The 22,837-nt window shown below is 34.0% G+C and overlaps 5 protein-coding genes, 1 non-coding gene and 1 pseudogene across 6 annotated transcripts; 3 read left to right on the forward strand and 4 right to left on the reverse strand.

Moving 5' to 3' along the window:
* Nucleotides 1-378: 378 nt before the first annotated feature.
* On the reverse strand, nt 379-3,031 carry LOC120140676 (carbamoyl-phosphate synthase small chain, chloroplastic-like). The gene is made up of 10 exons (XM_039155645.1): nt 2,795-3,031; nt 2,576-2,708; nt 2,278-2,366; nt 2,117-2,177; nt 1,963-2,030; nt 1,699-1,827; nt 1,515-1,624; nt 1,076-1,423; nt 807-972; nt 379-680 (listed from the first exon to the last, which is right to left on the reverse strand). The coding sequence occupies exons 1-10, from the start codon at nt 2,934-2,936 to the stop codon at nt 631-633; spliced, it is 1,296 nt and encodes a 431-aa protein (XP_039011576.1). The 5' UTR covers nt 2,937-3,031; the 3' UTR covers nt 379-630.
* Nucleotides 3,032-3,876: 845 nt separating this feature from the next.
* On the forward strand, nt 3,877-6,299 carry LOC120140956 (WAT1-related protein At1g68170-like). The gene is made up of 7 exons (XM_039155933.1): nt 3,877-4,073; nt 4,182-4,244; nt 5,074-5,190; nt 5,266-5,512; nt 5,611-5,769; nt 5,847-5,998; nt 6,113-6,299. The coding sequence occupies exons 1-7, from the start codon at nt 3,877-3,879 to the stop codon at nt 6,297-6,299; spliced, it is 1,122 nt and encodes a 373-aa protein (XP_039011864.1).
* Nucleotides 6,300-6,536: 237 nt separating this feature from the next.
* LOC120140957 (guanyl-specific ribonuclease pgl-1-like) lies at nt 6,537-8,072 on the reverse strand. Its single transcript, XM_039155934.1, has 8 exons — nt 7,950-8,072; nt 7,784-7,864; nt 7,615-7,703; nt 7,391-7,465; nt 7,217-7,278; nt 7,064-7,132; nt 6,703-6,882; nt 6,537-6,634 (listed from the first exon to the last, which is right to left on the reverse strand). The coding sequence occupies exons 1-8, from the start codon at nt 8,070-8,072 to the stop codon at nt 6,537-6,539; spliced, it is 777 nt and encodes a 258-aa protein (XP_039011865.1).
* A 1,965-nt stretch (nt 8,073-10,037) lies between these two features.
* Nucleotides 10,038-12,197, reverse strand: LOC120140903. Its single transcript, XM_039155904.1, has 3 exons — nt 11,989-12,197; nt 10,693-10,773; nt 10,038-10,588 (listed from the first exon to the last, which is right to left on the reverse strand). Exons 1-3 carry the CDS (start codon nt 12,145-12,147, stop codon nt 10,202-10,204), a joined length of 627 nt encoding a protein of 208 aa, XP_039011835.1. The 5' UTR covers nt 12,148-12,197; the 3' UTR covers nt 10,038-10,201.
* Nucleotides 12,198-13,669: 1,472 nt separating this feature from the next.
* On the reverse strand, nt 13,670-13,743 carry TRNAN-GUU. The gene has a single exon. It is a non-coding gene; the product is annotated as a tRNA-Asn (tRNA).
* A 3,339-nt stretch (nt 13,744-17,082) lies between these two features.
* Nucleotides 17,083-19,474, forward strand: LOC120140904 (annotated as a pseudogene).
* A 1,401-nt stretch (nt 19,475-20,875) lies between these two features.
* Nucleotides 20,876-22,548, forward strand: LOC120140902 (rRNA-processing protein UTP23 homolog). Its single transcript, XM_039155903.1, has 4 exons — nt 20,876-21,196; nt 21,289-21,369; nt 21,548-21,668; nt 22,045-22,548. Exons 1-4 carry the CDS (start codon nt 21,006-21,008, stop codon nt 22,417-22,419), a joined length of 768 nt encoding a protein of 255 aa, XP_039011834.1. The 5' UTR covers nt 20,876-21,005; the 3' UTR covers nt 22,420-22,548.
* The last annotated feature ends 289 nt before the right edge of the window (nt 22,549-22,837 follow it).

Raw genomic sequence — 22,837 nt, forward strand, 5'->3', positions numbered from 1 at the left:
GGTGGTGGGCAGATGATTGGTGTATAATTCCTTTCTTTCGGTGCCATCTTATTTAATATCCATTGCTGTTGTAGCTGGAGATTGGATTATGGCGCTTTTTTCTTTTTGCTCTTATTTTGATATTCAAGGTTTCGAGGCGGATATCATATTCTTATAAATATTATATAATTATTTTCAGCAAAATTATAATTACCATCTGAATTTGCTCTATTTTAAAGATAAGTCCGAATAACCAAATTCATTTTTCACTTTAATTCTTATATTTTTAGTTTTAAAGAAACCAAATTTAAATACAATTCTCATACGTATTGTTAATTTAGACTTGGGTGGTAATACTTGGATTACCAAAGAGAATAAACAAATTTGAACAGTAGCATCTCCACTTGAGAAAGCTCTTATTGGCAACCATAACACCAGGTTTCTACTCCCACCGAAGGCAAATGATGATGCCGCCTCACCTTTAGTACAAGATAATATAATGCTAAAGCTACAAAGGAGATACATGATGTTCAAACACATTACATTCGAATTATCTATTAACCATTTTCACAAAGAATTGTTCCATAGCCAGACAAAGCAAGATACCGACCGCACCTTAACCACACAATTCCAATATGTTGTGGAATCCCTTCAAGCAGCTTGTTTTGCTGACTTCATAAGCTCTATGAATTCTCTGAATGCTGTACCAATAAAGAACTTGAATTAAGCAAAGCTATCTTTCTTTACTAGAAATATCCAATCTTAGTTAAGAAGTCGGAAGACTAAAACTAGTTCGTCAAGATTAGGTATAGGAAAGATGTTCTTACCGCAGTCTGAATCGTGAGGTCCTGGAGATGCTTCGGGATGGTATTGAAGAGACATTATATTTAAAGCGGGATACGCTAGACCAGCACAGCTTCCATCATTAAGATTAACATGAGTCACTTCTACACCATCAGGGAGCGATGCTGGATCGACCGCATAGTTGTGATTCTGCCAAATCATGAACTCCGAGGTCATAATACAACCCGAGAGGTATGTTACAACTTCAAACACATGCTTAATCAAAGGAAATACTTTGGCTGCTTATACATACCTGAGCACTAATCTCTACACGATCATTACGGAGATTGCGAACAGGATGATTTCCTCCGTGGTGACCAAACTTCATCTTAAAGGTTTTACCACCCAAAGCTTGCCCAAGTAACTGATGGCCCATGCAAATTCCGAAAACAGGAACTTTTCCCAAAATTTCCTTAACAGTTTCAACAGCATAAGGAACAGCAGATGGATCTCCCGGACCATTGCTGAAAAGAACCCCATCTGGCTTCATCTTAAGGGTTTCTGCTGCTGGCCAGGCGGATGGGACGACAGTGATTTTACAACCATAAGAAGCTAAGCGTCGAAGTATATTATGTTTGATTCCAAAATCATAGGCAACGACCTTCAATTTGAAAAGCATTTGACAAGTGTAAGAGCAATCAGAAAGCAAGAATCTAAAATCTCTAACATCGACTTTAAAAAATATTACTAACTCTATAAGTCTCTTGATCTCTTGTACCCGAGTTGAAGTCCCATTCTGAATTTGTTTGATCCACCCACTCATAAGGGGCATCACAGGTAACACCACTGACTAAATCGACACCTGTAAAATAAAAACATGAATACAACTAATTTATCCTCACAAAAATGCTCCGATACAATAATCCTTCATCTTACCTATAATGCCCCACGAACGTGACATTTTCAAAAGTTCTTCATCACTTCTAGATTGTTCTGTGCTCAAAACACCAATAAGACTTCCATCTTGTCTCAGTCTCCGGGTGATAGCACGTGTGTCAACATCATCTGTCATTTTACGAAAGCATAAAAAGATGAAAGGAGGTTCAAAGTCATGGCCAAAGAATGCACAAATTTATTATATCAGTATGTCATCTAAGCATTTCACTTAATAGATACAGAGTCGCATTTATTACAACTTACAAATTCCCATAATATTTCTTTTTGCTAAATAATCACCGAGGGTTTCAACACATCTCCAATTGGAAGTACTGCAGAACATTCAATTAAAATTTGAAAACACAAATAAGCAAATGAGTAAATTGCAAATCTAAGAAATTAAAAGTATAAAATTTACCTAATGCTTAGACTTCTGATCACCAAACCGGCAAGAAAGCACTGCCTCGATTCTTCATCATCTGATGGCAGTACAAATCAATATCAGATAATATATATATATATATATATAGTTTTCAACAAGTATGAATTGAGAAGATATGGAATGTAACATTCACTCACCAAAATTTACTCCCGTGTTGCCGATGTGTGGATTGGTCATCAAGACAAACTGACCAGCATAACTAGGGTCAGTTAGAATCTCCTGATACCTGAGCAACAATTATATTTGGCATTTATTAGACAAAGCATAGTGATGATGATCTTCATTTACTGAAGCTAGTAGTCGAAATAGAGACATTACGGATAAAAATTCGATAACTACTATGCAAATTCATCCAAACATTGCAAGTGCAAATTTCTTTAATTTAGTTTAAATCGTAAAGAGAAATTGAAATTCGTAATACTATATCATCTTTACCCTGTCAAAGAAGTGTTGAAAACCACTTCACCAACTTGGGTTCCAGAGGAACCAAAGGATTTAGCCCTCCAAATAGAACCATCTTCAAGAACCAGCCTAGCATCCGCTACCTTCCATGGCCTCTCCGCCAACCCTGAAACCACCCAAAAACCCAAAGATTTTTCAACAAAAAAAAAAAATCAAATTTAAAGAAAAAGGAAAATGAAAAAAAAAAGTTACCAGTGGCGGCACCGTCAGAGGAGAGTGGGATGGAGCATCTAATGGTTAGAAACCTAGGTTTGGAGGTGGGTTTTGGTGGGTTTTGAGTGAAGCAGATAGAGGGGTTAGTTCTGAGTGAAAAACCCATCGCCGTTATGCTCATTCTTGCTCTGAAAATCAAGTAACAAAGCTGTTTGAGCTAAAGGACGGTTAGGAATGGTTGCTCTGATTTGGAAGAGTAAAGCCGCTCAGTGCTTACTATATTATTGGTTTTGTCAGTTGTTGGAGAACTAAAACTAGGTATTCCGGGTTTGTCCTTTTCGATATACCTGTGATCTATTAATTAATTAATTAATTAATTTAAACTAAATATAATACTAATAAAATTTGATTTAGATTATTCTTTCTTTCTTAATTAATTAATTAATTTTATTTTATTTCATTTCATCTTTCTAATAACATCTCTATAAACTTTATATATAGCCAGAGAAATCTCAAATGAGTGTTTGATTACGGGTGTGGAAAGAATATAGAGTATTTTATTATTCGATTTGTAAGGAATGTTTTTGTATATGTCATTTAGAAAGACCAAAATTCATACTTTTTAATAGATTTTGATATAATGAAGCTAAATTGATATATAATATCAATGACGTATCTAAAAGTATTTTTTTAAGACGGATAGTCACAAATCACAGCGGTGAAGCCGTTTGAGTTTAAGTACGAGCCATATATCGTGATTGGACCCGAATCAGCACCGGAGGCTGCAGCAGATACCGAGAAACTAAAAGAAACCAATACTCCCGTACAACCAATGGAAACCGAATCAGAGCCCGAGGAAACTGCAGAAAAGGGCTATGAACAAGACAAACTAAGCCACAGCACACAACAATCCAAATATCGCAGAAAAAGGTTCCATTCGCTGTCAAAATTTTTCCATTAAATTAAGCAGGTAGTATGATTCTTAGGAATACATCAAGAATAGACGGCCAGACGTTCAAAAGGAAGAACAACGCTTGTCCTTACTTCTGTACAACATTCTTCTTAGGTATATATATGTATGGTTTCATAGGTTTTATTGGAAAATATATAAAAGAAAAGAAATGGGAAACAGAATGTGTGAGATTGCAGAGAGAATGAAAGTGGTGATAGTTCTATCGGTGGTTCAAGCAGCACTTGCAGGAGTAATTGTGTTCTATAAACTGGCTGTGATTGAGGGAATGAGCATGAGGGTACTCATTGCTTACAGATTTATCTTCGCCACTGCTTCTGTCACTCCACTTGCTTTCATATACGAAAGGTATATCTTACGATTTTTGATTATCTGAATTTAATTTTGGATTCTCCCATGTCTGATATTTATACAAGTTCTGAACTATTCTCCTTCAACTTTACCCTACACATGTAGGGACGGTAAAGCAAATTTAACATGGAAGGTCATTTTCCTAGGGGTTTTATCAGGTCTATTTGGGTGAGAATAACGATCATCATTTTTATTTTTAATGTGTTTTGACACTTTAATTATTATTGTGTTCAACTTTTGTGTCCTTAGTTTACATAACTTAGAAACTAATTAGAGGGAGTGTTCGATCAAATCGAGAGAAAAAATGGACTTAGTGAATTTATGAGTATCATTTTATCATTCGAATTTTATTTGAGTTTTTCTAATTGAGCTGAGCCAAATCAAATATATTTATTCAAGTTTTTGTTCAAATTTAAATATAATTAATTATATTTTACATTTTAATGTACTCTATTTAATTATCAAAAAATAATGTACTCTCTTTAACTATATAATATATATATATATATATAATGTTACTTTTTAAAGAATGAATTTTGGGATCAATTATTGATGTGAGAGTATAAAGGAATCAAGGAAATAGAAAGAAATAATTTATAAAGAGCTGTAATTAGAGTATCAAATTGAATAAAATATAAATTTAAGAGACTAAATTATAAAAAGTAAAAATATTGTAAAAAAAAGAATTAAAGTTACACATTTATTCTGAAGTGATTAATAAGCACGTGGTTCAACTTTTGTAAAAAAAATAAACTTAAAATGATGAGAAATCGAAGAAATAAAATAATTAAAGATCAAATTACAAAAAGATCACGATATGGTTTGTTTTTTAATTTTAAGTTATTCTAACTTTATAAATTCAAACTCAACTCAAACTATAAATCTAAATTAAAATTTTAAATTGAATTAAATAATTTTTAAAAAAATAAATATAATTTTAACTACGGTTTCCATACACTGTTGGGAAAAATTACTTGGTAAATGGTTATACTGGCAGGGGAGCATTGGGTCCAAATCTGTTCATAGCAAGCTTATCCTTAACATCTTCAACGTATGCCACTGCAGTGTCCAATCTTGTTCCTATTGCCACATTCATCTTTGCTGTCATCTTAAGGTTTTCCCCCTTAAGCTATATCATATTTTATAAATTTTTTTCACTTTATCTAAAAAAATATTTTAAACTCTTGAGAATGGAGAGAGTAGGAATAAAGAGAGTAGGGGGACATGCCAAGGTGATGGGCACATTTTTAAGCATAGGTGGAGCAATGATTCTCACATTTTACAAAGGAAAAGAGATCATTCTTTGGTCAACCAACATTAACGTCATCGAACATGGTCAACAACATACCCAACATGCTACTGTTGCCGATCAAGTTCTCGGCTCATTGTTGGCTTTAGGTTCTTGTGTGGCATTTGCAATTTGGTATATAATCCAGGTATAATTATATTTGTGTATTTGTAAAAAAAAAATTACGTACTGTGAAATTTTTGATGTAGAAATTACCGGTAGAGAGATGAAGTGTTGTTATTACAGGCGAAGATGAGTGAAATTTATCCATTCACGTACTCGGCGTCTGCATTGTTTTGCGTCACAGCATCGATACAGGCAACAGTTTATACCATAATTACTGAGAGGAATTGGTCTGCTTGGAAGCTTGGCTGGAACTTGAGGCTTTTGAGTGTTGTTTACACGGTAATTATATCAAATTTACATTCACGTAGGGAGTATCTGAGATTAAAACAAAATCATGAATTTTGTTTTGAATGAAGGGACTCGTGGGTACAGGACTTACGGTAGTTCTGATGTCATGGTGCTTGCGATTGAGGGGGCCATTGTTTGTATCCATCTTCAACCCTCTTACACTCGTATACGTAGCCGTCGTTGGATCTTTGATCTTCAATGAAAAGCTAAGCATAGGGAGGTAAATTAAATTTATACTCGATTCGATTCAAGTCGAATAAACTTTCATATATTTTCCTCATTGTATGCAGCTATATATTTGACAATTGACAGATTCAAATGTTGTCATGTTCAGCATTTTAGGGTCGGTGATTATTGTTATAGGAGTATACGTTGTTCTATGGGGAAAAGCCAAGGAGAAGAAGACTCGGCCGGCACAACTTGCAGCAGCACCGGAACAGCCGGCGGAGCCTGAAACTGTGGATCTTGTTATTCAAGATACCAACCTAAGTTGTGATCCAAGCAAGGCAATTTCTTCCTAGTTAAATATCATTGCACTACAGGATGCTGCGTTTTGTGATCCACGTTATAAATTGTAATATATATATCATCATTTTTGACTTATTTACTTTTTAAAATACGTACAATTTACTTTTTAAAATACGTACAACGTTTTATATGTATAATTAAGATTAACCTGGAAAAGATTAAAAGAAAGTGCTGCTCTATTATTTCTATTTTATAGAAAATAAAATGAAGTGTAAAAAATGTACAACTTCTCAAGCGGCTTTTGCTTGGCTCGAACCCTGATCCGACCTTGGATAACGACCACGGCCGCCGCCATCACGGCCACCCCTTGCCCTCTCACGGCCGCGCCCTGTACAAATTGAAACAAATTTACTGCTCACACAATGGAACGTCAAAGAATCCGAAGCACTAACTTACAACGACCTTGGGCTTGGGGAGCATCTGATTCACCATAGCCATAGTATCCTCCACCACCATAGGCACCGCCTGGTCCTCGGCCCCGATAAGAACGCCCTCTTCCGCGTGCTCGACCTTTGCCACCTACACCTCGCCCACCGTCCCAACCATCACCATTATATTCCCCTACTCCATAGTTTCCTAGAGACACACCACAACACATCATTCCAATGAGAATACATAAATTGCTGCAATATTTCATGTATTCAAAGGATTATATCCTCGTACCTATATTCGAAGATGTGTCAGTGTCGAACACGAATATCAATTACAAATACTTCTAAAAAGGTAGTGAAAATAGATTGAAAACCTGGTGTGTTACCTTTACCCCTGACCCTTCCTCGACCACCTCGACCCCTTCCTCGTGGCGGCTTTTGTGGAGTCTCAGGAGCTAAACAACATGAAAATAATTAGATTTGCACTAATACAATGCCTTTCTTCTCTTCTTATTTGTTCAGTAAACAAGATTGCTTACCTCCATCCTCTTCATATTCACTTAATGACTTCACTTGATCAGCCTGAAGAGGAGCTTGATATCTGCATTTAAGAGTAACCTGATAAGACCACATTCTATAAACATAAAAACAAGTGGAAGAAGACACTAAGTATCATTCAAATGTAAACAAAACATAGTTTCTGATTCATTTACCCAGTGGAGGACATATCCAGCTCCTTCTTCGATAATGTAACGGTGATCATCGACACATGACGGGTAATCTCCAGACTGTAACAATGAGACACAAAGCAAAACATCGTGATTCCGGATATGAAGATATGATTTCATACTCGTATACGACAGTCCCACTCGCATTCCTTACTCCAATAACATAACCTAAGTAGACAGTAAAAGAATGCAGTGTGTGGTTTTCATACGGGAGTAATCCTTCTTCTAGAGGTTCCCACGTATCTGTTATATCGGTTGATCCGATCGAAGTGATTTGATGAAGATCAGAAATTCTCCTCTGAGAAAAAAAAACAACGCAAGTTTTTTTTTTTAAAGTTGAAATGTATGCAAAATGTGTTTCAAGTTTGAGAATCTCACCTTGATTAGCTCTGCAATCATCACAGTCTTGTTAATGGCCCTTCCCATTGCTTTAAGAACTATCTCATTCGATCCTTTCTCCTACACAGAAACAAGAATTTTCATCAATGAAAAGTAGAATATGAAAATGAAGAAAAATACAAGAGATAGAGAGAGAGGTGGGTACTAAGAGGAGAGTGGCGGCATAGGTCATGTAATTCCTGATTCGGCCTTGTGTTGTTATCCTAATTTCGTTGTCGCTTATTGGGATCTCCGCTCTTGGCTTCTCCATCCTCTGGTACCTATCCATTTTCCTTTTCTTTTCCTCCAAACAGAACGGATTTGGATTTATATTGGGATTTCGATTAAACTGAAATGAAACACTTTGTTCAGTCCAAGTGGTTTAAAGCTGCCATTAAAATCTCTTATCTCAAGTTTGAATGAATAAAGACGGTTAAAAGCAGAGGCGAAAAGTTCGGGTCTGGTGAAACGGTCCTTTCAGTGTGGTTCTTATAGACGACGACGATTTAAATGAAAAATAAAAGGAAAGAATTTGGTAACTAAATTCAGCTTCAGTTGCAGAGAGAGAGAGAGAGTCAGAGTTGGTCCCGGTCTTCCCGCCAATCGGACCGCTCTCACTCGCCGCCTATCACGCCTCACTAACTCTCGCTTGCTACACTTCCATTAATTTTTATCTAATTTATTTTTCAAGTTTTAATTAATTTATAATGTTTCTTTAAATCAAACTTTTGGATTTAATTTTATAGAATTGATTAGATTTATCGATCTTTTCAATTATAATATATATTATTTTTAGGGTATATGAACTAATTTCATTGTAAATTATTTATCTCTTTGGGTGATAAGAAAATATTTTTTATACTGTTAAAATAGTTATAAATTAAATAAAAGTATAGTTCGATTGAGAATATTTTAATTTTATAAATTATAAATTAAGTAGAACTAAATACACTTAAATATTTAAATGAATCATAATTTATCCAAATTTCAATTCTCTCCATTTTTTTTAAACATGGTTTTGTATTACCTGACAAAATACAAAACATTACAATTACATGGGCCTCATTAAAAAAATTCCGTAGTCTTTTTTTATTAAATTAAAGGTGATTATAAAGTAGTATTTGTTGTAAGTACACTCAACCATTTAACAATAAACGTTCAATCACCTTTGTAGTCGTTGGTACTCGAACTTGTAACCTCTACGAACAACAATAATTACTTTAACCATTAAGGTAAATTAGTCCGTGTAAAACCTTCCTAATCCTAAATAGAGGAAAAATAAATTCACTCCATTTTTTTATTCCATCCTACTTCTTGCTTCCATTTAAATTAATGTCAATTTAGCATTGTCAATTTACTTTTTATCTATTCGTATTTATAAATTATGATGATTAATTCTGAATAGAATTATATAAATATACTAATTATAATTGTATTTATATATTGTACTAATTAATTCTAATTATAATTGTATAAATGTATATTATAATCGTAAACAGCGTCGTTTTGTTCGAAAACATATCATGCATCTTAGGTAGCAACACTCCTTCACGTATCTCTTTGTTTTGGTTGCGTGTCTCCACCAACTTGGCATTCCAACGCCACAACAGTCTTCGTGACAAAGATGACTTTAATGCAATTTGTAAGTTTTAATACAATTTGTTGCTTACTATATAATATAATATAATATATATAGGGTTAGAATTCACTTATATAATATAAAATTCATTTAGTTTCATACAATTATGAGATCATCACATAAACTAAAATATATGATTAAAATTATTTCTTTGTAAATATCTTCTTATTTACTACTGTCAATCTTAATCATCTATTTTCACTCATCTAACGACCTTAAATTTGTATAAAACTATATTACATTGTGTATTAGGATCCTATCTTATATATAGAAACCATTAGAAAAGTAAAAATGGATGACTGAGATTAACAATAGGAAATGAGAAGATATTCATTGGGAAGAAAAACAAGAAGATAAATCTCATCTATATATTTTCACCCATCCAACGTTCATGAATATGGTAAAACTAAAAGAGTTTTATATTATATAAGTGAATCCTAACACATATGCATATATAAACATTTAACTTCAGTACATTTGCAGAGAATTTCGAGTTTCCTAGACCTTACAACAAATATGAAACATGTAAACATTTGCAGAAATGTAGAATACAATGAAGAAATGTACATAGAAAAACTCTAATTATGACATAGAAAAACATATACATTATGTGAAACATGTAAACAATTGCCATATATACCTTGAAGAAATGTAGAATACAATGATACATAAACATTTAACTTCAGTACATTTGCAGAGAATTTCGAGTTTCCTAGACCTTACAACAAATAAATCTAAACCAGGGTCAAAGAAAAAAGCAGAGGGGAAATTCAGAAAGGTTATTCATAGACTGGACTATCAGCATGCATAACCATGTCCATGCAATCATTGGAGATTGAAGAATTGGCTTCCCCATTATGTTGGTTATTGTAATTGGTCTCATGGCATCGAGGTCTACCAGAAGAAGATGAAGATACAACATTATTTGATTGGTAACCAACCTTGACTGACTGGTAGTGCTGAAGGCTCCCTCGAATGGGGCTTGAGATTGCATTTGAGAATTCCGAGTTCTTTGTTTGGTAATCACCAGAACGAGCTCCTTGTCCGATTGTTGATGCAGAAAAGGGAGTACCTACGGTGTTCATGTGCATAGCGGTTTGAGGGTTCTGGTTAAATGATGGTATGGGGGACATTGGAGACTCTTCTGCTTCATATTCAAGTTCATTCTACAGATGTGAAATGAAAAATGATTTATCAATAAAATCCTTAAAGATTTCTTCACCAAACAAATTCATCAAAACAAATAAGAGCAAGAAATCACAAAAGGTACCTGCAAATAAGCAACTATTTCAGCTGTTGTCATCCATGATCCTTCTTGCTGCTTCCTCAAAATCCATTGAAAAAGTTTCTCCTGTTGGGGAAAAGAGGAAAGAAAGAAGGATTTATGTAATAGATGTGCAACACCCAAGGACAACCAGGAACATATGAAAATGCAATAATACAACTGAAGTATGATAAATGTTTAACAATCGAGAGCTGTAATCATAAGGAAGCATTTCAGTCATAGTGGAAGTTAAACAAGGCAGGCTTGAAGCCTCGAATTATATCCATATCAGATACTAGAGACGACTCCAATGTAGTAATAAAAGCAAGGATGAAAATCAACCATAGACAAAATTCAAGATAGATTAACACACCAAAAGCCCCACAATAGGAGTGAAGAACTAGAAGTAGATAAATCTATAGTGAGAACACATGAACAAGAATTTAGAAAACTCAAAGACTGTTGCCCAAAAAGGCTTGCAGGCTTGCCAACAGTCATCAATTTTGCACTAAGCTATGACTGTTTTGAGAAGCTCAAATGATCCACCATGAAGCGTCAAATAGCCATAGTGCTATCATATATTTGTTTGAGGGCTTAATGCCTCCTCTTCTTTTAATCATTTGTGTCCGTTTTACGTTTCATATTCAGTTCATATCTGGGGTTTGTGGATGCTTCCGGACAATATGTATCCAAGATATAAACCTAGGTTATCTCGTTGAGAGTACAAATGTGCCTTACCATTGCACTAACACATGTTGGTAGGACTTAAGGCCTCTTCAAAATTTGCTTAAGCTTGACCTATGTTAATCTGACTGATCTTTCCTGTGGTATCTGAGACCAGTTTCTTACACATACTCATATAGGGGTATGAAAATATGATCCAACTAGGGGCCTCCAAATACATGAGAATCTTGAAAAGAAAATTAAGGTAAACTATATCCAATGCTTAAACGAAATTAACATAAATTTCCAGCTTCTTTAAAGGAAAGAAATAAAATGATAAGAAAGAAACAAGGATAACACTTTTTCACCAAATTACAACAAAATTTCAACAGCAAATGGGTGATTAAACAGAAATCCAGTTTAATTCCTCCAAAACGCAGTCGTATTTCTTATGAATTTTCCATTCCACATAATTCTGTTCCAAAAAGCAATTACGTTGCGCAAATCAAACACAACAAACTAGCAATTCACCGAGAACAAATACATCATACTCAATAAAGAGCTACAGTCATATAGATAAACGGGGGGGGGGGATTGAAAGATATTGGAATAAAAACACAAAGAGAAAAAGAAGCTAACCAGGGCGTGACGTTCTCCGGCCTGGAAAGAGAAATGCTGGTGGTTCATGGCCTGAGAATAAAGCTGCGAAAGAGAATTAGCAGCGCTACAGAAGGTGTTGTACATGCTCCGATCCATCTCGTCCAGCCGCGTCGCATCGGATTTCCTCTTCTTCGACATGGATTCAGTTTTTGGGGACGAAAACTAAAGTAAACCCACAATGAGAATGAGAACTAAGAAGGAGAAAATATATAGATTCGATTCGATTCCATAAACCGAAACCGAAAAAAGAATTATTCGGGGAGAAATTGTGAAACAATTAAATATATGGAGAGAACTGGAGGTTGAGTTTTTGTATATATTTTGCCACATGGATTACACGTGGCTGGCCTTTTTGGATTAGTGGACCCCACCTTCGTCCTCTGTTGACTGATATATATATATATTAACTAATCACCGAGTTTATTTACGTTTTTATGAACTTAACACTGCAATTATGAATTTAAAATTATTTTATCAATAAGTTTATTAACGTAAATGCGAAAAATTAGTAAACTTTTATCGTATAAAAACAATATATTCTGCATATAGACCTTTAGTTATAAGATACTTTTTTTTAAATCATTTAATTTATAAAAAATTATAAAACAATTACTAGATTCTAGTAAAGTTACAAAAAGATTTAAGGAAACTTAAGTTAGACGCAAACTAATTAAGTTGAAATTTTACAAATAAAATTAAATGACATATAATATCCATGTAATATTAGTAGAACTCTAAAATTTTCCAAAATAACCCATACACACCATTTTTCACTTTTAAATCCCTATATGAATAAAGTCGTAAATTATTCGAGTAGAGCTCGAGTATTATTGAATTTGACTTGATTTAATTCGAAAGTTCTTAAGTTTAAAATTGTAAAGTTCGATTCAAATTCAAAATAAAAAATTGAAACTTGACTCGAGCTCGAAAAAACTTAAACTTAAAATGTTCTCGGGATTAACTCGATTGAAGCTCGAATTCAAGCCTGAATCAACACCTTAAGTATATAAAAATCTTATATTGTATTTTTAAAACAACGTATAAATGTTAATATTAATAATAATTTAATTCAAAAATCAATATTTTTTTAAGTTACTCACGAATTTTTCGAATCATGTATCAAATATCATGTTTCAACTTGTTAAGAATTAGAGTCAAGTTCATTTAATTTGAATATTAAACGAATTTTGATCAAATCAAACTCAAATAATTTATTATCTGTCACATCTTATTTGCAATCCTATATATAATATATGCGAGAGAAAGAAGGGTATAAGGTTTTGGGGCTGTAGCTTTCCCCGTCCCCCCTTCATGGTGTGGTTGCAGGTCACGACTGCTACCAGAAAGATCCAATGAAGATGAATATTTCACGTGGGGGGAGTGCGCATCTGTGCGGTGGGTGTTCCCTTATATTACGACCCGACAATTTATGTGTGATTTTGTAACTCACGTTTCTTATTTGTTTAGGAAAGACTTAATTTTAATTCCATATGAGATGTTCTGTTGACTCTCTGTGGTCACTAACTATAAAAACTGTCTAATGAAATAACTTCAAAAAAGTTAGTGTCTTACATGAAACGTTTTATAGTTTAATAATCAAAACCAGACAGTGCCTAAAAACTAGTGACTAATTGTTCAATATACCCAAAATAATAAACAACGCTAGAAGGAGGGCTTGAACCTCCGACCTTGTGGTTAACAGCCACACGCTCTAGCCAACTGAGCTATTCCAGCAGTTGCTGTGTTTAATAAAGCATAAAAAAATTCTTGAGAGATAAAAAACGAAACCGTTTATATTTACTTAAAAGTTATATAAATTCGATTGCTAAACAGATAAAAGCATCTTGAACATAAACATGTAATATAATCATATATTTTTAAATTGGACTGTTAAAATAAAATAAATTACTTTGCTACTTGGTTGAGTTTGAATTGAGTTTTTTTATTAATTTAAAATTTTAAAATATAACATGTACATATTATTTGATTCAAATATTATATTATTTAAATTTAGTTTATTTTATTAGTTGAGATGCTCAACTTAGTAGATAAGGATCAAATCAATTTTTTTAATAGATCAGGGTAATTACAAGGTGGTATATATTCATAATCATTTTAACTATTGATAATACAGACGTGCATATGAAGACTGTTCACTTATGTATTTATTTATTTATTTATACATGCATTGTATTTTATCTTTATTTTTAATTTTTTAATTGTCGGAGGTCTTCCACGGAAGTTGCTCTCAACTTGGCGTTGGTGGCAGCCTACTACCCTACCTCCCCTTACCCCATTGTATATGGGAATAGGACTTTGTTGTTGTTGTTGTTGTATAGACACAAATACTCGAACTTGAGACCTCAAGAGAGAACAATACTCTTTTTCTTAATCACGGAGACTACTAAATAAATTTATGATTAAACTAAACTTGAATATATATATATATATATATATATATAATTACCCATATTAATAGAAAAAAAAACGAAAAATTAGGATTCCTCCTCATCGATTAGTAAAGGATAAGTCACATTTTAGTTCCCTCGCATTAGCATTTAAACTTGTTTTATATATTAATACCTAAATTTATCTGTTTTCATATGTTTTTCATATCGATATTTCTTTCTGTAATGATTTTAATTTATATAAATTTTATATTTTTATGATTTATAAGTTTTTTTATAGTATTTTTTCTTTTTGGGTAATGATATGACATAATTTTAAAATGTCACATCACTCCGTGTAATATGGTTACAAAAATATGTAAATGTGGGAAAAGTAAATCGATTCAAGTACTAATATAAACAAACAAATGTTCGAAGTAGTAATGTGAGAAAAATAGAAAAATCCAATACTTGAATTTGAATAGAGAATAAAGCTACATCATTGAACAAAACTAAAGGATTGTATTTGCTTCAACTAGATTCCATCTCAATCCTAAAAACTAAACCAAAATCCAACAAATATGAACATGAAAACCAAAGTCTAAACTGAAATTACTTCATGAACTCAGATAGAAAATTTATCTATCAATCTAAAAGCACGGGTGTTCTTTCTACTAGATGAAATGTTCTAACAATTCCCATCCTTCATTGTTGAGTCGGTAACACGAAGCAAGCCTGCAATCTGAACAAATGATTCGGAGTTAGCACAATGCCTCCAGACCAGCAAAATCTTGATGCACAGTAAAGATCAATACACAACAACAGATGAAGATGTTTGTGACGATTATTTCATGGATAGTTCTATTCAAAGAAGATGGATTAGCGTCTGAATCCGTCTGTTAATCTGGCTTATCTTCTTCGGTGAAAGCAACTTAATCCAACATGATCAATGCCTAACCCTGCATAATCCAGCATTTCGCATGCAATGCATAAATCCTCTATGTTTACGACCTCAGCACTTTCTCAGTTCTCTCCCTTTCTCATTGCTTTACCTGAAATGTGAGCTTTAGATCACTCTATTTCTCATTAGCTACGGCAAAATCAGAGCTTAGAGAACATTCAGAATATAGTTTAGCGAAAGCAAGCTGTGTGTAAAATATAACATTTAGGGTTCGATAACATCAAGAAAAGTATGTAAGACAACCATGAATCACCATAGCAAGAAAAGAGTTTTCCCCTAGTTCCTTTACCATGAAAATTTGCTTATTCCTTTTTCTGTTCCCCTGCATAATGCTGACCATGAGTCATGAGATGCCAAATGAGGATTCGCCAAAAGAAAAATTAATCCCATTAATTAAAATAATTCTATTTCCTGGTTTTCCCTACCACTCAAAATCTAAAACTCAAGACAATTTTGCAATTTTCATTTCACCAAATCCAGAAAAATTAGTAGTCTCTTTTAAAACCTTCTTTTGCCTGCTATGTTTCTTGAAACTTCACTCAAACCAATAAAGAGAGTATATTTTGCTCATGTATGTTGCACATATTACATATACATATAGAGAGAAAGGGTATTAAGTATTAAACCCTGAGAGAAAGTGTTGTCGGCGCAGGGTCACTTTCTGTCGGCATTGTCTGTATCCCAACGATGGGTATTGGTTTTTCAATTTTATTTATTTTTCAATGAGTTGAGGGAGGTTTACGATTCGAATTTCTTTATTTTTTACTGGAACTTGAATTCCCAAAGCTGTCTCTGATGTTGTTTTTCATTTGTTTTTCTTTTAATGATTTGGACATTCCATCTTGTTTATTAAAAAAAAAAAAAGGAGAAAAACTACCACTATTCCACCAACTTCCTCGATTCCTCATCATTGCTGTCTATTTTTGCCTGCTTATACCACCTTTGCCCCCCTTGATTTCACCTGTTCACCCTTTTATCTTTTTCTGGGTATCTCTTGACTTCTTCCCTCAAATCTCATACAAGGTTGTTGTTTCTTGTTCTTTTTTCGATGTGGGAATGTGGGTGATTTCAGCTCCTAAAGAGATCAACTTGATTTCTCATTGCCAAATGAATGGGAATACAGGTTTGAAGTTTCAGCCTTTCTTTTTTTTTCTTCTTCTTTTTCTTTTTCATTTTCCATCAGTGTCTCATTATCTTTTTGTCTCTGATTCGACTCAACATAGTGCTCTTTTTTTTTCTTCTCTTTTGATGTCCACTTGAATTTTCCCTTTTCCCTTTTTTATTTGGACAAGGGATCTGAATTCAACTCTATGAAGAAGGATGCTTAATGGTTTAGGACTTTAGGTGCTCAAATTTAATATTCTTATGATTTTTTGTTTATTTGCATCATTGTTCTGTACGATGGGTATTGAGTAGTATCGAGTGAGAAACGATCTAAACCGAGTTGCTTCTTTGAGTTCTTAGCTTTTAACCTATGCAAAGCATCTTTCATTTATAAGATTGTCAATTTGTCATCCGCCTGCTAGCTACCAACTTGCTTGCTTGCTATATCCACATATCTAGATTCTATTTAAATGGATGGTATGCTTGCCATTTCATTTTATGCAAACTGCTTTTGTTGTTTGAATTTTGGGTGCATTTGGTGATTCTGGATAAAGATTTATCGGCTCGTCTCATCTTCTTTATATTAGCTTCAATGTACAGTAATTTCAACCATATCTGAAGTAGTTCCAATACCAAATGTCAAGGAATCTTGCAGCAATTTTAGGATGTGCTGCAGGAGCCGTGGCATTGGTGGTGCTAGTTGGCTTGTTTATATGGTTCTGCCTATTTCACAAACGAGGTGTTTCGAGAACATCCGAGACAGGGTCTTCGGATCCATCTGTTCAAGGTAACTTTCATGTCCTGCTTTTTCCCCCCTAGAAGCCCTTAAAGGCAACAAATAGTGTAACAGATAACTTATTTGTGTGTGTGTGTGTGTGTGTTTTCGTTGACTCCTTCTAGGAAGACATATTGGGGTTCAGTTGTCAATGCGGGAAGCTAGACATTTTGAGTTGATGGAGTTGTCTTCGGCTACCAAAAATTTTAGTGATAGAAACCTGATCGGGGAAGGAAAATTTGGTGAGGTATATAAAGGTTTGCTTCAAGATGGGTTGCTGGTTGCAATCAAAAAGCGACCTGGAGTACCTACTCAGGAATTTATTGATGAGGTAAAAGCAACTTACCTGTCAATTATTTCCCTGATCATGGTAAATGTGAATTATAACTAACATTCCTGGCCTGGCCTGCTCCTGCAGTTAATCGAGTCTATTTCTCCATCTTAAGATCCCTCTTAAATTGTCCCTGTGGATTGCTTTAGGTTGAGATTTTTCATTAGCTTTAAAAAGTTTTAAAGGTTAACTTGCTCATTTGAGTCCTTTGATCTAATGGTACTCAACTTTACTCCTAGGCCTGCTATCTTTCATCTATTAATTCAGCATCGGAATCTTGTCACTCTCTTGGGCTACTGCCAGGAAAATGATCAATATCTAGTTTACGAATATATACCCAATGGAAGAGTTTCCATTCACCTGTATTGTAACTCTCTATCCAGTCAAAAAAATTGCATATACTTATATGTCATGTTGGGAGAGCTGGAGAGCTCAGTTAGGTAAATGGCTCAGGATTTAATCGAGAAAGTGAGATGGTATTTATTTCTGTATTGAAGTTTTTTACTGATTCATTTCTGCAGGAGTTGGTCAAGTGTCATCTCAGAAGATAGAATTCAAGCATAGACTTTCAATATCTCTAGGTACAGCTAAAGGTGATCCTCAGCAAAACCAGTGAGCATTTGTGGCTTTCCTGGTATCATTTTTTCTTTTCTTTAGATAAACTATCCAACTAGCAGTCCCGCAAAATCTGTTTGTAAGTTTCGGTAACGCTTCTGAATTAAGATGTTCATCTTCAATGATGTAATTTTCTAAAATTTACTGCCCGATTTATGTTGCCTCGACGGTTATTTGTCCATCTTGCAGGCTTGGCTCATCTCCATTCTCTAAGTCCTCGATTGGTACATAAAGATTTCAAAACGGCAAACATTCTTGTAGATGAGAATTTTATAGCCAAGGTTGCAGATGCCGGATTACGTAATTTTCTGGGAGGAATTGAGATTGCTGGACCTTCTTCTCAAGTGACAGCAGATGAGATATTTCTTGCTTTTGAGTACTCCTCTCTTCACTTTGCGACTGTTCTGATGATTTATCATTCACAAATCTTACCTGCATATGCATTGACTAATGCAGGGTAAGGGAGTTTAGACTATTTTCTGAAAAAAGTGATGTGTATGGTTTCGGAGTATTCCTTTTGGAGTTAGTAAGCGGGCGGGAAGCGTCAGAATTGCCATCTTCAAACTCCACGGAGAACCTTGTTGAGTGGGTATGACATTGGTTTTATTTGTGCACTTCATGCATGCTTTTTCGAAATGTTTTCTTGCTACGTACGAAAAGAAAACTCTCAAGCTTACATTTCATTATGGGAGACCATTCTGCATGTTGTTCACTTCCATGGCCTCATATGGGCCTTTTTCCTGTTCCTATGCAAACTTAATCATGCATCTCTGCATATCATATTTATAAACCATCCAATTTAGTAGATAGGTGGTCAATATATATAAAGATCGTGGTTATAGGTATAATTCTTCTGGGGGACCAAAGTTGACTGATACATTTTTTTTCTTCTTCTGGAAGGTGCAAAGTAGCCAGGATTACAGCAACATTTCCAGCATCATCGATCCGAGGTTGAGGTTGGGGAGTAGCTTCACGGCTGAAGGTATGGAAGAATTCATAAAGCTAACCATCCGATGTCTGGAACCATCGAGCGAGAGGAGACCGACCATGGGGCATGTAGTAACGGAACTTGAACGGATACTCAATAAAGAGATGAGCTTGACGACGGTGATGGGGAAAGGAAGCCCAACTGTGACCCTTGGAAGCCAGCTTTTTAGAGCAACAAAGTGAAGAAAAGAGAACTTGTTATACCCTGCATCCAAATACTGGGTAATACAACGTGTGTGATCTTGGTGAAAGTACAGAATTTCTTTGATGTTCAGCTGTTTGTTCAAGTGTATAAAGGAACAGCTGTAATTGTTTTCATTATATCATAAAAGTGAGGAGAAATCTGTGTTGTTTTGGTGTGATTTATACATTCATTATACCTTACACTATTTGATTTTGGTTCATCCTTGTGCTACGAGCTGTCGGCATCTGTAATTCATCGTATCCTACGGCTTAAAGAAGTTGACCTTTTGTAGGTTAAGTGGCAAGTCGATTTAGAAACTACAGAAAATGCTATTACTGCCTATAATAATAAAAAGTTGCGTAAAATATATTATTAATCATTAAATTGTTAATGACACGATAATGTGATTGTTTCATTCTTGTCTTCTTATAATAAAAAATCATTAATTTTTCTGAATTATTATCACTAATTAATTATTCCTTATCACTGATCGTCATTTATAATAAGATTAATATTAACAATTTGTTCGAGTGTTACTATTGATCAATTGTCGTATGTTTCTGGTCATTATTTGCAATAAAATCAATATTATTAACTTCTCTGATTGTCATTACCAACCAATCGTCATCTGTCACTAATTATTATTCATGATAATATAAGTATCAAAATGTTTGCATTTCACTTTATTTTCCTCTTTGGATTGAATTTCCACGAGACCTATTGAAAATCAATAAAAAAACATATAAATATTTATCTTCTCGAAAGAATGTTGTTTGTCTTCGGATTGATGCTCCAATCTTCTTCAACGAATATATGATAAGATTAATTGTTTGTCTTCTCAAAAAAATGTTTTTTATTGTTTGAACGGAACAAACCCCTCAAAATTGAGAAATATCTCAAACACAAAAATAATAGGTTTTTTGTATTTAATTTTGTGAGTGTTAAAGGTATTTCGAAAAAAATCTAAACAGATGAAATAATAGAGGATGATAAAATCAATTCATGATATTTAGGGTGTTCGTAAAAAAGTCAGAGAATAAAGATTTTCGACGATGATTAAATATATCTAATTTCTTTTACTTTCACATCAACACTTGTTAGCATCAAAACTTTCATATAATCAATTGTTCTAGATTTAATATCCTAATTAAAACGTGAACTAAAGTTTAATATTAAAATTAATTCATTTTAAATTCAATATTAAAATTAATATAATATCTAAAATCTAATAAAAAATTATATAGTTTACCATAAAATAATTTAATGAAAAATAAATACTAACAATAAAATATTTTCCATTTTTTAGCTTTATAAATTCAAAAATTAAATTCAATTAAATATATTTAAAAAAGGCTTATAAATAATACGCCATTGATATTACATTAAATTAAACCTTTCGTTTAATTTTTGTATTATTTAATAAAGTTTAGTTTAAAATAAAAATGTATTGTTAATTGATGTAAAAATATTAAAAAGAAAAAAAAATCAAACCCAGTTAAGAGAGGGTTAATTATAAAAAGCAAAACCCTTGCAGAACCCTCGCGGCTTTCACCTGAAATCTGGACTAACCGGAAACTATTGGCGTTGGGTTTCGGCTGATCGTTGTGGGTTATCAAATTCTGAAATTTACTTAGCACGAGAGAAGTGGAAATATGAGATTCAAGAAGCAAAAGCGTCACAGGAAGACGGTGAGATTCTTCAGCGTGTGCTTCGGTTTCAGGCAGCCATTCAAGGTTCTCTGCGATGGAACTTTCGTACACCACCTTCTTCACAATGACTTAACACCCGCAGACAAAGCTCTCTCCAATTGTCTTTCTGCCCCCGTCAAGCTTTTCACCACCAGGTTCAACGCTCATCCTTTTTGTTGTGTAAGTTTCTGAAAGTAATTGCTTTTGCATGAAAATCTAACTCCTTTTTGTCGTGAGGAGTTTTCAGCTGTGTTCTGGCCGAGCTGATAAAACTCGGTGCTGCACAGTCTGGATCATGCCAAGCTGCTCGTAAACTCGCAGTTGCAAGGTAACCCTTTTCTCTTTTGATCCTGTTATGGGCTAATTTGCTGGTCCTATCACTTTTGCTTCTGAATTTACACGTAGTTTCTGTTATTTTGACAATTAATTGAATGCGGGTTTTCTTAGTTTGGCCTTCTTTTCTATGAATGTAATTTGTTTGAGCTGTAATTGAAACTCATACTCAGATGTGATCATGAGAAGAAGGTCAGTGCTGATGCTTGCATTGAGGAGGTTATTGGAGAAAATAATCTTGAACATTTTTTTGTTGCTACTCAGGATGCTGATCTCCGGAAGAAACTTCAGAAGGCAACTTTCTTTCCTTTTTTCACTTTTATAATTTTAATGTTACTTTTCTAATTCTATGTTAGTTGAATTAGGTGTGAGTGTTAGATATGGATATGACGCAGAGTATGTTTAATTTTCTTAGTTTTTTACATATATTCGGATATATGCTGGACATGGTTTTTTGTGAAAAATAAAAAGTCGGAGGCTCGGTCGGAGCAATAATTTCTGTTTGTTCTATTCTTTTTCCTTTTTTTATACTTTTAAGTGTCTTCGAGGATAAATATCATTTTTGCTTTCCATTTGAACATTCATACTGTTATTCAGTCTGCCCTTTGAAGTTTGTATTAAAATTTTCCATGAACATATATTCTAATTTTGTGTCCTTCTCTTCCTTTAGGTGCCTAATGTTCCTCTAATATTTGGTCTACGAAATGCCCTTTTCCTTGAGCAACCATCAAAATTTCAGCGTGATTTTGTCAAATCTTCTGAAGAAAAACGCCTACATTTGACTGAGAAGGAATTTAAGGCACTAGAGAAGAGGACTACTAGCATTTCAGCAAATGCAGATGAAGAAGATTCGGTTGATGAAGATGGTTTGGGTCGTCACAATCCAGGGTTGCAGCCACACAATACCAGGAATTATTCAGGAAAGGAAAAAGATGTGAAGGACAGAGTTCGATTTAAAAGAAAGAGAGCCAAGGTACTTTTCCTTATCCATCCTCAGACTTGTACCAGTTTGGTCAGAATTGTACTTTGCACGTCTATAGCCTAATCGTTGCAGAAGATTATATGGTTTGTTAATTTTCTATCTGAGAGTGCAAGTTTCCTAAATTGCATTTGGAAATGTTACCAAGGATTCATGACCAGAATATGTTAGTCGGAAACACAAAAATGTAAACAAACTTGCATTATGTAGACACCCGTTTTTATCCGGATCTAAAAAACATTTTATCGTATAATTATTATTATTTTTTATTATTATTATTATTGTTAATAATATTTTTATTTTTTAATTTTACAGGCCCCATGTACAACCCCACTACCCCACCATTGTCTCAACCAAAAAACAACCCACTAAACCACCATCCAATTAGTTATTAACTCCACCCCATGTCTCAACTAAAACCACGCACGTTTCCTTCTTTTTCTTTCAAAAAATGAAAGTGGAAATCTTTATCAGGGGGCCTGCC

This window comes from Hibiscus syriacus, unplaced genomic scaffold (assembly GCF_006381635.1).
Source record: "Hibiscus syriacus cultivar Baekdansim isolate YM2019G1 unplaced genomic scaffold, ASM638163v2 tig00110788_pilon, whole genome shotgun sequence".
Taxonomy (NCBI): Eukaryota; Viridiplantae; Streptophyta; class Magnoliopsida; order Malvales; family Malvaceae; genus Hibiscus; species Hibiscus syriacus.